We start from the raw sequence: 16339 nt of genomic DNA, 5'->3' as shown, positions 1-16339 counted from the left end.
TTCTACAGAAATGAAGTATTTTGGAAGTAAAGTTAATCTGTCATGCGTATGTGTTCATTTTTAATTGTCATCATTACGAGTCCTGAGGGACTTGGCCTGGAATGTCGGCTATCTATTCATTTCCATAGATGCTGCCAACCCTGCAGAGTTAATCCAGCATTTTCTGTATTGCTTTGGACTTTTGGCATCTGCAGACTTTCTCATGTTCATCATCATTGAGTTGTACCATATGACATGGGGGATCATAGTCTTTCCATGACCATGATTATGGGCAAATTTTTCTACAGAAGTTGTTTGTCATTGCCGCCTTCCAGGCGATGTCTTTACAGGATGGGTGACCCCAGCCATTATCAGTACTCTTCAGAGATTGTCTGCTTGGCGTCAGTGGTCGCATAACCAGGGCTTGTGATATGCACCAACTAGTTGTACAACCATCCCCCACCTGCTCCCATAGCTTCACGTGACCCTGATCCGGAGGTGGGGGGGGGGGGAGCTGAGCAAGTCCTACACCTTGCCTAAGGGTGACCTACAGACTTGCCTAAGGGTGACCTACACCTTGCCTAAGGGTGACCTACAGAGTAGCAGAGAGGAGGACCTTGTGCCTCCTTTGATAGAGATGCAACTCCATCCCACTACGCAGAGCGCGTGTTCATGTGCCTATATGAAAGTCCCTTAAATGTTACTACCTAATCTGTTTCCACTGCAATTCTTTCCAAAATTTTTTAGATTCAAAATAAACCACTCATGATAAACTTGTATACAAAATTGTACAAACTTTAAACATCTGATATCTTATAACTTTGTGCTGTTAACATAAAATGCCTTATAAGAAAAATAGCTGGCAAATACTGCAAACTGAAATAACTTTGGAAAGAAAGTGTTAACCTGAATTTTATAATTGTAGACCATATCAAAATAATTGTTTGTCTATTTAAGTGCCATACTGATTCTATTTGAGCATTTTTTTAAAGCTATGCTATTTTATTCTATTCAGAATTACAGTTGAATCCACATTACTTTTCCTAGAGGGAATCGAGGGATGTGGAAAATTTGAGGTGCAAGATCAGCTATGATCTTGTTCAGAGGAGCAGGATCAAGATTTTTAAATTACCCTTTTATGAACTGAATTTTTGGATGCAATCACTTGAATGTTTTAGAAGTCTGAAAATTTTGAATTCCTAAACCATTGTTTTGTTATTTCATTTTAAGACTTAAGAACCCTATTAAAGCACAAGGCAAGACTACCATACCTATTTTGTCATTGTCTTTTATTACACTCATAATTTTGTGCCAATGTATAAATTATACCCTGAACTTTCCATATGTGTACTATTTGTATGTATAACTCTGTGGGTCCTAATGTAAACTTCAGTGGATATCTGATAACAAAACAATTAGAATCTAGAGCTGGTATGAGTTCTTGATCCTGCTCCTCCGAACAAGATCGTGGCTAATCCTGTACCTCGAATTTTGCACATCCCTCGATTTCCTCTATTATCTAAAAATCTATCTGAGTCTTAAATTCAGTCAGTGACTAAGCATCTACAGAAATCTTTAGATTTCTAAGCATCTGGGGTAGAAAATTCAAAAGATTTACAGCCTGCTGAGTGAAGAAATTGCTCCTCACAGTTCCAAATGCCTGATTCTTTATTTTAAGCTAATGCCATCACCTCCAAGGAGTTTGTTGTATTTTAGTCCCATTAATTATAGCTTTACTAAAAGTAGCTTTCCTAAATTGTTATATCAGTAATGAATTCTTTATCTTGATCTTACAGAATTGCATAAAGTTTAGTAGAGTCGCTGTATCATGGAAGATATCAAAACTTAACCACATTACCGAGAAGGGAAGCAGTGGTTTGAAGTGAATGACGGGGAGGTATTAATCTATTGCTTGGGGACACAGTATGAGAGCAGTGAAGAATTTAGTGAGTGGCAGTATTGCTGTGTATTTTGACTGGGAAATGTTTGTACCAGTTACTATTCTGAGGTTGTAAGAGGGTTACAGAATCTGAGTCAGGTTTAATGTCACTGGCATACAGCTGTGTCATGAAATTTGTTGTTTTGTGGCAGCAGTACATTGCAATTCGTAATAATACAAGCTGTAAGTTGTGTATCACTTTGGTTCCTTCGGTTGCACAAGTCCAGAGAAGACACCCTCTGGCCTCGCCAAACGTGGGAGATTGAAGTGCAAACCCCCCAAATGCCCCTGTTTGTGTGGATGCTGCGTGAGTTGTAACCCTGTTACAAGTAAGTGCCACAAAATAACACAGTACACTGCATACAATTAAAAGATTTAGCTTTATAATTCTTTATAATTTTAATGAAATGGTCTAATGTGCACAAGTTGGAGCTCAGTTTCCCCTTCGCCAATCCTCCATCAATCCCCCCCCCCGCCCCCCCCCGGGCTACATCCAATCATGTCAGCTCCTCCAACCTCTTCTCTCCACCCTCCTCTCTCTTCACCCCTCTGAAAAGCCCCATGCCCAACCTTAGTGTCCCTCACCAGAGAAACCTCCCCTGAATCCGTTCATCCCAATTGGATAGCACACATTTCTCCTATCTCTTATCTTCAACAGTAACCCAAACCAGCAGCTTACACAGAACAGAAAAGCATAACAGCGAAAAAAAATATGAACCATGTGAACTAGGGCATTACAGTTACAATAAGTGTACATAAAAAGGAAAATTAAATGCGTAGGGAAAAAAGTATTGGCGCTGGCCTTGCCGGATCCTCCTCTATTTCCCAAACATCCACACTAACCCCACCTTCCAGCTGCCTTAACATTGATAGTTTCCCTTGTCCTGGCCTAACACCCCATGAACCTCGGTATCCAACACATCATTCCCTGCAATTTCCACCATTTCCAAAGGGATCCTACCATCAAACGTATCTATCTGTCCCCCTCTCTCCGGTTTCCACAAGGATCGCTCTATCTCTGACCTTTGTTCATTTGTCACTTCTCACTAATTTCCCACCCGGCACTTATCCCTGCAAGTGGCTAAACTGCTAGACCTCCTTGTTCACCACCTCCCTCACCACATTCGGGCTCCCAGACTGTCCTTCCAGGTGAGACAACACTACAGCTGTGAATCTGCTGGGGTCATCTCTTGTGTCCAGTGCTCCTGAAGCGATCTCCCTTAAGATGATAAATTGGGGACTGCTTCATCAAGCACTTCTGCTCCATCGGCCAAAAGTGGAACTTCCCAGTTTAGTTCTGATTGTTATTCCCATTCTGGTATGTCAGTCCACAGCCTCCTCTTGTGCCACCATCAGGGTGGAGGAGCAGCACCTTTTCTTCTGTCTGGGTAGACTCCAACCTGATCGTATGAATATCGATTTCCCCTTAGAAATCTACAGCGCATTACAGGCCCTTCAGCCTACAATGTTCTGCTGACAATGTAAATTACTCTAGAAACTGCCTAGAATTTCCCTACTGCATAGCCCTCTATTTTTCTAGGCCCCATGTACCCAAGAGTCTCTTAAAATACCCTATTGTATCCACCCCTGCCACTCTTGCTGGCAATGCATTACACGCACCCACCACTCTGTTTGGTAAAACTTTCCCCTGACATCCCCCTCATACCTACTTCCAAGGACCTTAAAACTATGCCCCCTTGTGTTAGCCATTTCAGCCCTGGGGAAAAAGCCTCTGGCTATCCACGCGATCAATGCCTCTCATCATCTTACACACTTCTATCAGTTCACATCTAATTCTCCATCACTCCAAGGAGAAAAGACCAAGTTCACCCAAGCTAAGGCATGCTCCCCAATCCAGGCAACATCATTGTAAATCTCCTCTGCCCTCTCTCTGTAGTATCCACATACATCCTTAGTGAGGTGACCAGAACTGAACACAGTACTCCAAGTGGGGTCTAACCAAGATCTTATATAGCCGTAACATTACCTCACGGCTCTTGAACTCAATCCCACAGTTGATGAAGGCCAACGCACCATATGCCTTCTTAACAACACTGTCAACCTGCGCAGCAGCTTCGAGTGTTCTATAGTCACAGACCCCAAGATCTGTCTGATCCTCCACAGTGCTAAGAGTCTTACCATTAATAGTATACTCTGTCCTCAGATTTGACCTACTGAAATGAACCACTTCATACTTATCTGGGTTGAACTCCATCTGCCATTTCTCATCAGCTGAGTTCTGCATCTTATTGATGTTGTCACCTCTAACAACCCTCCGACTATCCACAAAATCTTTTGCTGTGTCATCAGCAAACTTACTAACTCACCCTTCTTCCTCATCCAGGTCATTTATAAAAATAACACAGAGGAGGGGTCCCAGAATAGATCCATGTGGAAACACCACTGGTCACCATCCTTCATACGGAATACGAACCATCTACCCTTTGTCTTCTGTGGGCAAGCCAGTTCTGGATCCACAAAGCAAGGTCTCCTTGGATCCCATGCCTCATTACTTTTTTTTAGAGCATTGCATGGGGAACCTTATCAAATGCCTTACTGAAATCTATATACACTACCTCCACTGTTCTACCTTCATCAATGTGTTTTGTTACATCCTCAAAGAATTCAGTCAGGTTCGTAAAGCATGACCTGCCTTTGACAAAGCCATGCTGACTATCCCTAATCAGATTACGTCTGTCCAAATGCTCATAAATCCTGCCTCTCAGGATCTTCTCCAACATTATACGTTTGCAATCTTCCAATCCTCTGGTACTTTTCTCGTCTCTATTGATGATGCAAAGATCATTGCCAGAGGATCTACAATCTCCTCCCTTGCTTCCCACCGTAGCCTGGGGTATGTCTCGTCTGGCCCTGGTTACTTATCTAACTTAATACCTTTCAAAAGCTCCAGCACATCCTCTTCCTTAATATCTATACACACAAGCATTTCAGTCCATTATAAATCATCCCCACAATTGCCAATGTCGTTTTCACTGGTGAATACTGCGGCAGAGTATTCGTTAAGTACTTTTGCTACATTGTCTGGCTCCATTCACTTGTTTTCACTATCGCTCCTGATTGGTCCTATTCTCACGTGCCTTGTCCTCTTGCTCTTCACATTCTTGTAGAATGCCTTTGGGGTTTTCCTTAATCCTGCTTGCCAGGGCCTTCTCATGGCCCCTTCTAGCTCTCCTAACTTCATACTTGAGCTCCTTCCTGACACCCTTGTAAATTTCTAGAGCTCCAGCAGTACCTAGTTTCTTGAACCTTTTGTAAGCTTTTTTTCTTAACTAGATTTTCTACATCCTTTGTACACCATGGTTCTTTTACCCTACCAACCTTCCCCTGCCTCAACAGAACATACCTATGCAGAACGCCATGCAAATATTCCCTGAACATTTGCTGCATTTCTTCCGTGCATTTCCCTGAGAACATATGCTCCCAATTTATGTTCTCAAGTTCCTGTGTAATACCATCAGATTTCTTCCTACTCCAATTAAATGTTTTCCCAAATTGTCTGTTCCTATCCTTCTCCAGTGCCGTAGTAAAGGAGATAGAGTTGTGATCACTACCTCCAAAATGCTCTCCCACTGAGAGATCTGACGCCTGACCACGTTCATTTCTCAATACCAGATCAAGTACAGCCTCTCCTGTAGTTGGCTTATCTACATATTGCATCAGGAAACCTTCCTGAACATACCTAACAAACTCCACCCTACCTAAACCCCTTGTTCTAAGGAAATGCCAGTCAATATTAGGAAAGTTAAAATCACCCATCACAACAGCCCTATTATTGCACCAGAATCTGCCTCCCTATCTGCTCTATAATGTCTCTGTTACTATTGGGGGGGGGGGGGTCTATTTTAAACAAAAAAACACCCAGTAGAGTTATTTCCCCTTCCCGTTTCTTACTTCCACCCACAATGACTCGGTAGACAATCCTTCCATGCCTTCCTCCTTTTCTGCAGCCGTGACACTATCCCTGATCAGCATTGCCACTAACCCACCTCTTTTGCCTCCCTCCCTGTCCTTTTTGAAATGTCTAAAGCCTGGCACACTCAGCAGCCATTCCTGCCCCTGAGACACCCAAGTCTCTGTAGTGGCCAGAACATCATAGTTCCATGTATTGATCTACTCTCTTAAGTTCATCTGCCTTGCTCATGATACTCCTTGCGTTAAAATAGACATATCCCAAACCATCTGGCTGAGTGCTTCTTTGTTCTATCATCAGTCTACCTTCCTCGTAGACTCCCTACAAGCTGTCCCTACTTGTGCATTAACCGCCCCATACACTGCCTCTTCACTTCAGTTCCCACCCCACTGCAAATCTAGCTTAAACCCTCCCTAATAGCATTTGCAAACCTCCCTCCCAGGATATTGGTTCCCCTCCAGTTTAGGTGCAACCTATCCCACATACAGGTCACTCCTTCCCCAGAAAAGGTTCCAATGATCCACAAACTTGAAAAACAGCTCCCTGCACATCTCCTCAGCCACTCGTTTATCTGCGCTATCTTCCTGTTCCAACCTGAACTAGCTTGTGCCACTGGGAGTAATCCGAAGATTACCACCTTGGCCAGCCTTCTTCCTAATTCCCTGAACTCACCGCGCAGGACCTCTATCCCTCTCCTGCCTACGTCGTTGGTACCAACATGTACTGCGACCTCCAGCTGCTCACCCTCCCCTTCAAGAATATTCTGCAACCGCTCGGAGACATTCTGGACCCTAGCAGCCGTGAGCCAACACACTATTCTGCCGCATAACCTCCTATCTGTCCTCTATGACTATTGCTCCACCTGGCTTCACCCTACCCTTCTGAGGCTCAGAGCTAACCATAGTCCTATTGGTCGGGCTGCTGCTGCCTTGCCCAGGTAGGTCATGCCCCTCAACAGTATCCTGTTGCTTAGGGGGACCCTGCACTGACCCTTCTGGGAAATAAAATTATCTCCCCCTCCCTCCTCTTCTATTACCTACTCTGACCTCTTACCTCTTTTCACCTGCCTATCAACTCCCCCAGTGCCTCTCCTCCTTTCCTTTCTCCTATGGTCCAATCAGATTCTTCCTCCTCCTCCAGCTCTTTACCTTTCCCACCCACTTGGTTTCACCTATCACCTTATATCTATCTTCCTTGTCTTCCCCCTTCCTTTTCAGTCCTGAAGAAGGGTCTCAGCCCAAAACATTGACTGTTTGTTCATTTCCGTAGATGGAGCCTGGCCTGCTCGGTTCCTCCAGCATTTTGTGTGTGTTGCTTTGGATTGCCAGCATCTGGAGAATTTCTTGTGTTTACAGTACTGAGGTTGTGCTCATGGATTCATTGTCCATTCAGAAATCTGATGGCGGAGGGAAAGAAGCTGTTCCTGAAAGGTTGAGTGTGTGTCTTCAGGCTCCTCTATCATCTCCTTGGAGGGAGCAATGAGAAGAGGGCATGTCCTGGGTAGTGGGGTCTTCAATGATGGATGGTACCTTTTTGTGCATCGCCTGTGAGAGGTGTCCTGGATGCTGGGAAGCCTACTACCCATGATGGAGCTAGCTGCGTTTACGCTTTCTGCAGCGTTTTCCAATCCTGTGCAGTGGCCCCTCCCTATCAAACGGTGATGCAGCCAGTTTGAATGCTCTTCACGGTACAGCTGTAGAAATTTGAAAGTGCCTTTCGTAACAGACTAATTCTCCTGCAACTCCTAGTGAAATACAGCCATTGTGGTGTCATCTTTGTGACTGTATCAGTGTGTTAGGCTTAGGATTGGTCCTCAGAAATTTTGACATCCACGAACTTGAAACTGCTCACCCTTTCCACTTTTGATCTCTCGATGAGGACTAGTGTGTGTAAGGGAAATCAATTGATATCATATACCTGAAATTTCAAAGAAAACATTTGAAGTGCTTGACTCTAGGATCAAATTAAAGGGAGAATGTGGTAGCATAGTGGTTAGTGCATTCGCTTTGCTGTGCCAATTAGGGTTCAGTTCCCGCCAGTGTCTGGAAGGAGTTTTCACCTTCTCCCTATGACCACATGGGCTTCCTCTTGGTTCTCCAGTCTCCTCCCACGTTCAGAAAATGTACCAGTTGGGGTTAGTGAGTTGCAGCATGGTATGTTTGGCACCAAAAGTGTGGCAACACCTGTGACCTGCCCCAGCACATCCCAACACAAGCCGGTTGTTTTCAAATTGCTTCAGCTCTACGAGGAAGGCTTTGAGTGAAGCGATCTGTAAACAGTGACATTGTGAAAGCTATCCTGTTGGGGGAAGTGGGGGCGATAGATGAAAGCAGAATGAAGTAAGAAATGCAAACATTGGTTTTCAGAGCTGACCTAGATTTTCCTGTACACATAACAGGAAATTTAACTTGGGTGCAGTGAGCAAATGAAATGTCGAGAGTTAATTGCAAGAGGATTTCAGTAGAAGACTAAAGGAGCATTACAGCAATAGACAAATAATTAATAGAATACTTTCTATAATCTACAGATGATGAAATAATTGAATTGCAAGATTAATTTAAAATGAGTTATCCTCAGGCATATAATTCCTTGGAAAAATAATAGCTACTACCAGCTTCTATAACTTTATTACAGAAGTTAATCCAGTTTTATTTCCAAAATAAGGTGCTATTGCCTTTAAACTTGGTGTTCAATTTTTTGTACGCCACTCTTAAATATAGATTGTAACCTAACACAGGAAGCACCACCCGGGTAAATTCAGAGCACTTACGCAGCATGTGTTAAATTTGTTTCTTTATGGACCCGAATGGAAACTCCATTGATTTGTAAGCAATATGTAAACAGTGGAAAAAAAAATAAATTATGGTGAGAAATGTAACTTGGTTAAAATGTTATCATATTTTCTGAGGAATCTTTAAAGAACTGCACACAATAATTGTGGAAAGGCAAGGTGGAACTTGTGATACATCATGGTAATTGGGCTCCAGCCCAATTGGGCTCCAGCCCAGTAAGCCCGCACCACCAAATTACACCCATGTGACCAATTACCTTACTAACCCGAACATCTTTGGATTGTGGGAAGAAACTGGAAGGTCCGGAGGAAACCCATGTGGTCACGGGGAGAACATACAAACTCCTTATAGGCAGTGACAGGAATTGAACCCGGCTCGCTAAGGTGAGGGCCTCTGTCGCTCAGAGTTGACCATGGATATTGCATCCTAGCTGTCTCGATATGGAGAGCAAGCTGTTGCCATGTAGCAAGCTCCATCTCTCCAAAGGAAAGGCAGAGACGTTTGGTACCAGCAGCATCGCAGGAGTTGCTAGTCGGCATTAAACTCAATGTAGGACTGCCTTAGGTATTCTAGCTGCAGATATTCCCTCGGGATTTATTCCCGAAGTGTTCCTCATGAATGGGTATAGCTGCAAGGCAGCAGAGGTTTGAGATCAGAGTTTTCCTTATAGATGAGATGCCAGCCACGGCTGATGAGCCCCATCTGCCTGAAGCGACTGGTTTTAAAGAGCCAGTAACCCGCTTTGCCCCTTCTCTTGTCAATAGAATCAATTCTGCCGGGGTTAATAGCTAAACCACATGTTTATGCCAGGAGCTGAACTTGGTTGTGAGAGGGTATTTAAGGTGCACACCATTGGGAGCATTTAATAGGTAACGGGAGCTTATCTCCATTACCACCCCTAGCTATGACAACCTTAAGGAACCAGAATAATGATGACACTGTAATAGCATTACACTATTGGCCACCATTATCCTGTGAATTATGGAATTATTGGATTAATAGACCTTAAATGAGAGTAAACAGAACTCAATTTCTAGGAGGATAAAACTGAAAGTAGAAAGCTTCTTAAGAACCATGTGTCAACTTTGCACTGGGCCACAATTGTATTTGAAGTTCATCTAATCACAGTATAATAAAAATAAATAGACTGAAGAAGATATTAAAAACGACCCAAAGATGTACAAGAACCTTGAGGTTATATCTTGATGGATGAACAGGCTAGATATCTAATATTCAAAAGGGAAAATTGAGGGATGGTATCACAGAAGTTTTAATGTTAAGGAAGGTTTTTGATATTGCGGCTGTAGGGAATGTTCTCTTTTACAATTGAGTATAAAGCTGTGGATATAAAATCATTGCTAAAAATTTCTAGAAGAAACATCACTACCCAGCCTACCACTGACCCATGGATGAGGTGAAGAGCAAAGATGTGATTAAGAAGCTAGATATTCAGCTGAGGCTGATGGAACAGTGTTGTTGATGGTTGAATGACTAAGGTCAAATGGCAAGTTTTATCTGACCGCTGATACCTGTTAATTCCAAATGAATTTTCACTTCTGTTATTTCAGGTACACCTTTTATATTTGCAGTGTTTTTTTTCTGCTGTGGATCATTTCATGTTAAACAAGGAGAACATTTCTTTGTTTTTTTTGTCTTTTACAGTTTGTGAATACCTATTCTGTCAAAACCTCAATATAAATTAATCAAATTGGTCTGATCTTTCAAAGAAAAATATGCAGTGTATCTAGGCAACTGGACTTCTCTGTAAAGCTTTAATACACTAGCATATTGTCAATGTACTTACTAGAAATTCCCACTACTGCCCACGGAAGTTGTTTAGTTTGACAGAGTTGTATTTGCTGCTCTCATAGTTCACCCTTTGCTCCTAGGTGTGTGATGAAGATGGATCATCATTGTCCATGGATTAATAATTGTTGTGGTAATTTTAACCATGGCTACTTTACCTTATTCCTGATGTTAGCACCTTTGGGTTGTATTCATGCTTCTGTGATTTTAATCATGACCATGTACACACAGCTCTATAACAGGGTAAGTAAAGCATTGCTTTCTTCCAAATACATCTCAACGTATTGTGTTAATTAATGTGCTTTGCCTGAATGAACTATTTGATCAGAAGGAAAATTTTGGTATGGTTGTTGCATATTTTAAAAAGCCACTATTTATACCTCTATTTACAGTCTTTTTGAATGGTTTTATTGCAGATATCATTTGGTTGGAGTTCTGTAAAAATTGACATGAGTGTGGCTCAAAGTAACCCTCAGTACATCGTTCCTTTTGGAATTTATGGATTTGCTGCCTCGCTATTTGCTTTAGGATTGGCAATTGGCACAACAATAGCTGTTGGAATGTTGTTTATTATTCAGGTACAGTTTGCAATGGAATCTTTTGAAACGTCAATGGTTATTTTTGGACCTAGTCTCATTGAACATCATTAATTTATGGATCAGTATTTGGTCATGCAAACTATTTGAGTAGAATCCAATAGTTTAATGTTTTTGAGCAATAATAAAATTGAAGTGTCTAAAAAGATAGGACGTGGAAACTGAGGAACTGAAAAGCTGCTTATCCGATGAACGTTATGTTGTGGAGCATAAGTATTTCATGCTAATTGATACTTTTTTTCCTAACGAGGCATCTGTTTGCAAAGATGTTACATATCCCTGAACTCTACTGCTGTTGCAAAACAACAATGTTCACAATGTACAAGTCAGCGATATAAACCTGATTCTGATTCTACCAGAAATTGCTTCCTATTAGGTAGCTAGTGAGGCTTCTGTTTATCAGTAAACTAGTTTAATTTTGTATTTCCTTGGGTGTTTGGGTTCATTATTTGGTCTCTATTTTGTAGATGAAAGTGATTCTTAGAAACAAAACATCCATTGAAGTTTGGATAGAAGAAAAGGTAAGTTCTGATTACTTCGTATTTCTGCGCTGCCAATTTTACCCTGATGAAATTGCTGCATTGGATCCTGTGCATTATATGAAGAGATGCATCTCTTCTTGAGCGCAGTAGCGTAGCGGTTAGTGAAACACCTTACGGCCCTGGCTGTAAGATTGAGATTCAGTTCCCACTGCTGTCTGTAAGGAGTCTGTACATTCTTCCTATGACCACATGGGATTCCTCCAGGTGCTCTGGTTTCCTCCCACCTTCCTAAAATATATGCATTAGAGTCAGTAAGTTGTGGGCATGCTATGTTAGTGCTGGAAGCATGGTCACACTTGGCTGGCTGCCCCAGCACATCTCGGCTTGTATTGGTTATTGACATAAACAACACATTTCACTGTATGTTTCAATGCCTCACTGTATTGTACAAACAAAGCTAATCTTAAATCTTCCGTAAACTCTTGTTTATCCCAAAATCAAAAGTAAGTGACCTGATATGCCCCTTGATTTGGCATGAATTTTCAAAAATAATTTAGAATATTTTAAACTTTAAAACAATCTGTCACAATTTTTAACAAAATTAACTCCTTTTACAAAACTTAAGATTTAGGAAGTACTTAATAGCCCATGTGGAAGTCACGATAAATGGCTACTGAGCATTTCTCTTTCAGTGCTCCCAAGCTCTTGCTGGCTTACAAGTTACTAGCGTCTGATGTAGAACGGCAACAAATTTCCAAGCTGAGGTGATGGTGCATCTTGGTGGTAGATGTTAGGGGTTTCGGGAGTGTGTTGAGTTATGCAGTGCGTTTTGTAGCTGGTACACCGAAATTACTGTTAGTGTCTGATGCTGAGAATAAACGCTCGGGGAAGTAATAGGCAGGTGAGGAGTGAAAGGCCTGAGTGGGGAATGGGAGGGGGGGGAATTTGTTCACCAGAAGGAGATATCGATATTCATTCCATCAGGTTAGAGGGTATCCAGACGGAATATAAGGTATTGATCTTCCTCCAGTTGAAGACCACATTTTATATTATGGTGGTGTCAATTTCTACTGCTGTTGATGCTCCACAGCGCTTCTTGGACATCCATTGATGAGCTACTGGATCTATTCTATGCCTATCCATTTTAACATGATCACAGCTCCATGCAAGGTGGTGTGTGTCCTCACTGTGAAAGCTGGACTTCGTTTTCTCGAGAATTGTGAGGACATCTTTCTGCCTGTGCTTTTTGTGAACAGATTCAACTGTAACAAGTATAGTTGATTAGTGAGGAAGAATTGAAGTAGATTTATTCTTTGTGTTGGTTCATTTGCTGCTTGCTATTTGGTCTGGCAGCCAAATCTTTTCAATCTGGGTCAGCTCAGTCAGTCATGTACATGCAGGTAGTCCTTGGAGTCGTCAACAATCACTCTGAACCTAAAAGTGTGGTGAAGCACTGTTTTATCAGTTTAGAACTGGTGGTAGGTGGTAATCTGTAGGAGATTTTGTTAACTTTATTTATCCAGGGTGCTATAAAACTTCATTGGCATTGAGAACATCGAGACTGATTTTACTCTGCCACTTCTGTCTTGCAAGTGGTATAGAACTCATAGCGTCACAGCACAGTAACAGGCCCTTCAGCCCATCTAATCTGTGCTGAACCATTTAAACTGCCTACTCACGTTGATTTGCACTGGGACCATAGCCCTCCATATCCTTGCTATCCAAACTTCTTCTAAATGTTGAAATGGCGCTTGCTTGCACCACTTATGCTGGTAGCTCATTCCACACTCTCACAACACTCTGAGGGAAAAGGTTTCCCCTCATGTTCCCCTTAAACTTATTCAGGTATGGTGATAGAAGAATTTAGCTGGTTGTAATGTATGAGTCTGTGCATATTGCGACCTTGCCGTCTCTGAATTCAGTGCCTTGGTTGCTGCCTGGTGGTCTGATAATTTTATTTCTCTTTCCAGTGTAATGGCAATGGTACGATAGAGGGTTTTGCTTACCCATTGCAGAAGGAATTTGAGTATCCAATGTGTTGGTGGATTTGAAATTGCACGTAGGCTAGAATATGTGCAAATGACAAGTTTTGATTTTCTGAAGGACATCAGTGAATCCAGCTGGAACTTTAAGAAAGTACAATTGTTTTTCAGTCATCATTGCAGAGATTTTTTTTTCCGCTCGTCTTACGAGGATAGGTTGAGAGAGCTTGGGATTTCCTCTCTGGAGAGAAATATGAGGGGTGACTTGTTAGAGGTGTATGATATGATAAAAGGCATATGAAATGATAAGAGGTATAGAACGAGTGGAAACCCAGAGGCTTTTCCCTAGAGAGGAAATGACTAATACAAGGGAGCATAACTTTTAGGTGATTGGAGGAAAGTACAAGGAGAATGTCAGAGGTAAGTCTTTTTTTACACAGGGTGGTGAGTGCATAGAATGCCCTGCCAGGGGTTGGTGGTGGAGGCAGATACATTAGGAGCATTTAAGAAACTGTCTCAGATAAGCATGTAGATGAGAGAAAAATGGAGGGCTATGTAGGAAGGAAGGGTTAGACTGACCTGTGAGTAGGTTTAACAGTCAGCATAACATCATGGGCTGATAGGCCTGTACTGTGCTGTAAATTTCTACGTTCTAAATTCAGAATTTAAGCTTTCACGTGTGGCTTAGCTACCAAGTCCAGCAGGGTTGTTTTCACTGACACAAGAACTGGTAAAAGGCAGGTTACTACTGCTTTAAAGCCAATTGCTTTGGGCAGATGGAGCTCATCAGCCATTGTTGGCAATTCATCTAGAAGGAAAACTCTGATCTCAAACCTCCTTGGTTTGAGGGGGAGCTTGCTTGCTACATGGGCAACAGCTTGCTCCCCATATCGTACTGCCCATGCAGCTAGGGTGCAACATCCGTGGTCGACTCTGATCCATGGAGACCTCATGACTCACATTCAAAATTATTAACCATTTAACAGCTGACATGGTGGGATTTGAACTTTTGGTTGTTACTATGATAACTTGAGCCATTGCTTCACAATTACATTATGGAAGTGTGCACATAATGTCACTTGTTTTTATGGAGATGTGATCTCATTTTCATAAATCAAATTTACCAATGCAATCGCATGTTCACAGGCCAAAGACAGAATCCAGTATTATCAAACGGGTGAGCAGTTCATTTTTCCATACGACCTTGGAAGCAAGTGGAAGAACTTCAGGCAAGTGTTTACATGGTCTGGGATTCCTGAAACAGATGGAATTGTTTGGCCTGTTCGTGAAGGCAGCCATCCATACACACTAACAGTAAGTTTGTTTCTTCTAATATGTTACTGCACCAAAATTGAATAAAATGTTCGCTCGCACATAAATAGTGGGTCGCCTTTCAAAAATGTTGTTAATTTTGAATTTCAATGCACTTATAGTTTTTTTAAAAATATATAAGACATCTTATGAATTTTTCTACATGATTTGGCTTTAAATCTACTTTTTATGATAATGTCCTTGATCTGCTTGGTTTACTTGGTAATGCATTGAATTTGTGTGGCAATACGGGCTTCAGCGTTGTTCCTGGGTACATTGTAACTTCATGTCAGAACTGTGGTTTCTGTATAATCAGAAGTGTCCTGTTCCTTTTGAGCAGTTCACTTGAGTCACTGCCTTTGCTATAAAGCAAGATTCAAGTTTACTCGTCATGTGTACATTGAACTGTACGGTGAAATACACCATTTGCTTTAATAGCCAATGTACCCGAGCGTGTGCTAGGGCAGTCCACAAGCATTGCCAACAGGGCATGCCCACAATGCTCGGCAGAACAAACAACAAAACAACAGCAGCAAAAACAAGCCCTGTTCCTCCGTCACCCCACCTCCACCTGTGCACAGAGTCTCCTCCTACTATCAGGACCCATATTATTCAATGAAGCAGATTAGTGCTGATAAATCTCTGGTCTACTTGGAACCTGACTGAGACTAAATTGGCTATTAAAGCATCAAGGAAAACAGCTATGTTTATTTATTCAAGTTCAATAAAGCTCTGGGATTTCTGAATAGCTTAGACAGTAATCTGTCAAAGGTTTGACATGTATGTCACCAAGTGATGTTTCCCCTGCTGGTAAAAATCAAGAAACTTGATGGATGGTGTTAGTATTTAATTCTTTTGTTCATTTCATTGTACATTGGCTTCAGAACTGGTTATTCTGTTGACCAACGAGCATGCAGTCTTAGTACCAGCTATTGCAGGATGCAGAAGAACAACTCATTGTAAACTCAACATTTGATTTCGTACTGTGCCACCATAGCGGTGCTTTCTTCCCTGCTCAGGAAGGGCACTTACACCCCATCTGACAGCTGACTGCACAGTTTGAATTAACAGCTGCAGATCCAGCTCCCATGGCAGATCAAATTGCAGACTAAAAGCATCAGTGATGCAATGCATGAAATTCTATTCATTTTCCATTAGACAAATACAGTTTAAATTTCTGACAGGAATTGCAAAAGAAATACTAACATCTCATCAAATGAAAAGTGGGAAGGATCAAAAAGGTAACAATCATCCCTTGAACGAACACCCACTATCTTAAGCCACATTAGGGTTATTTTCTTGTAGTTTCTCAGTATTTCAGGATAATATCAGTTAATTTGATAGGTGCCATGGAGATGAGTCTCTACCAAAGGAGGTGTAAGGTGTTCCTTCCCTCCGCTAGCCTGCAGGTCACCCTTGTGTAAGGTGTAACACCTGCTTAGCCACCCGGTCAGGGTCATGGGAGCCGGTGGTGGATGGTTGTACAAGCAGCTGGTGCATATCATAATTCCTGGTTATGCA

The 16339-nt window shown here is 42.0% G+C and overlaps 1 protein-coding gene across 1 annotated transcript in view; it reads left to right on the top strand.

Annotated features, from left to right (window-relative positions):
- zdhhc6 (zinc finger DHHC-type palmitoyltransferase 6) overlaps positions 1–16339 on the top strand; it is a 29243-nt gene that overhangs the window by 2037 nt on the left and 10867 nt on the right. Inside the window, exons 4-7 of the mRNA XM_063071940.1 lie at positions 10531–10690; positions 10864–11025; positions 11511–11564; positions 14654–14821. Coding sequence (XP_062928010.1) covers positions 10531–10690; positions 10864–11025; positions 11511–11564; positions 14654–14821 — 544 coding nt within the window. The remainder of the gene's footprint in view (positions 1–10530; positions 10691–10863; positions 11026–11510; positions 11565–14653; positions 14822–16339) is intronic.

The sequence above is a fragment of the Mobula hypostoma genome, chromosome 19, assembly GCF_963921235.1.
Source record: "Mobula hypostoma chromosome 19, sMobHyp1.1, whole genome shotgun sequence".
NCBI classification, from domain to species: Eukaryota; Metazoa; Chordata; class Chondrichthyes; order Myliobatiformes; family Myliobatidae; genus Mobula; species Mobula hypostoma.
The sequence above is the reverse complement of the archived record's forward strand: the minus strand, read 5'-3'. Positions and strand labels throughout refer to the sequence as shown.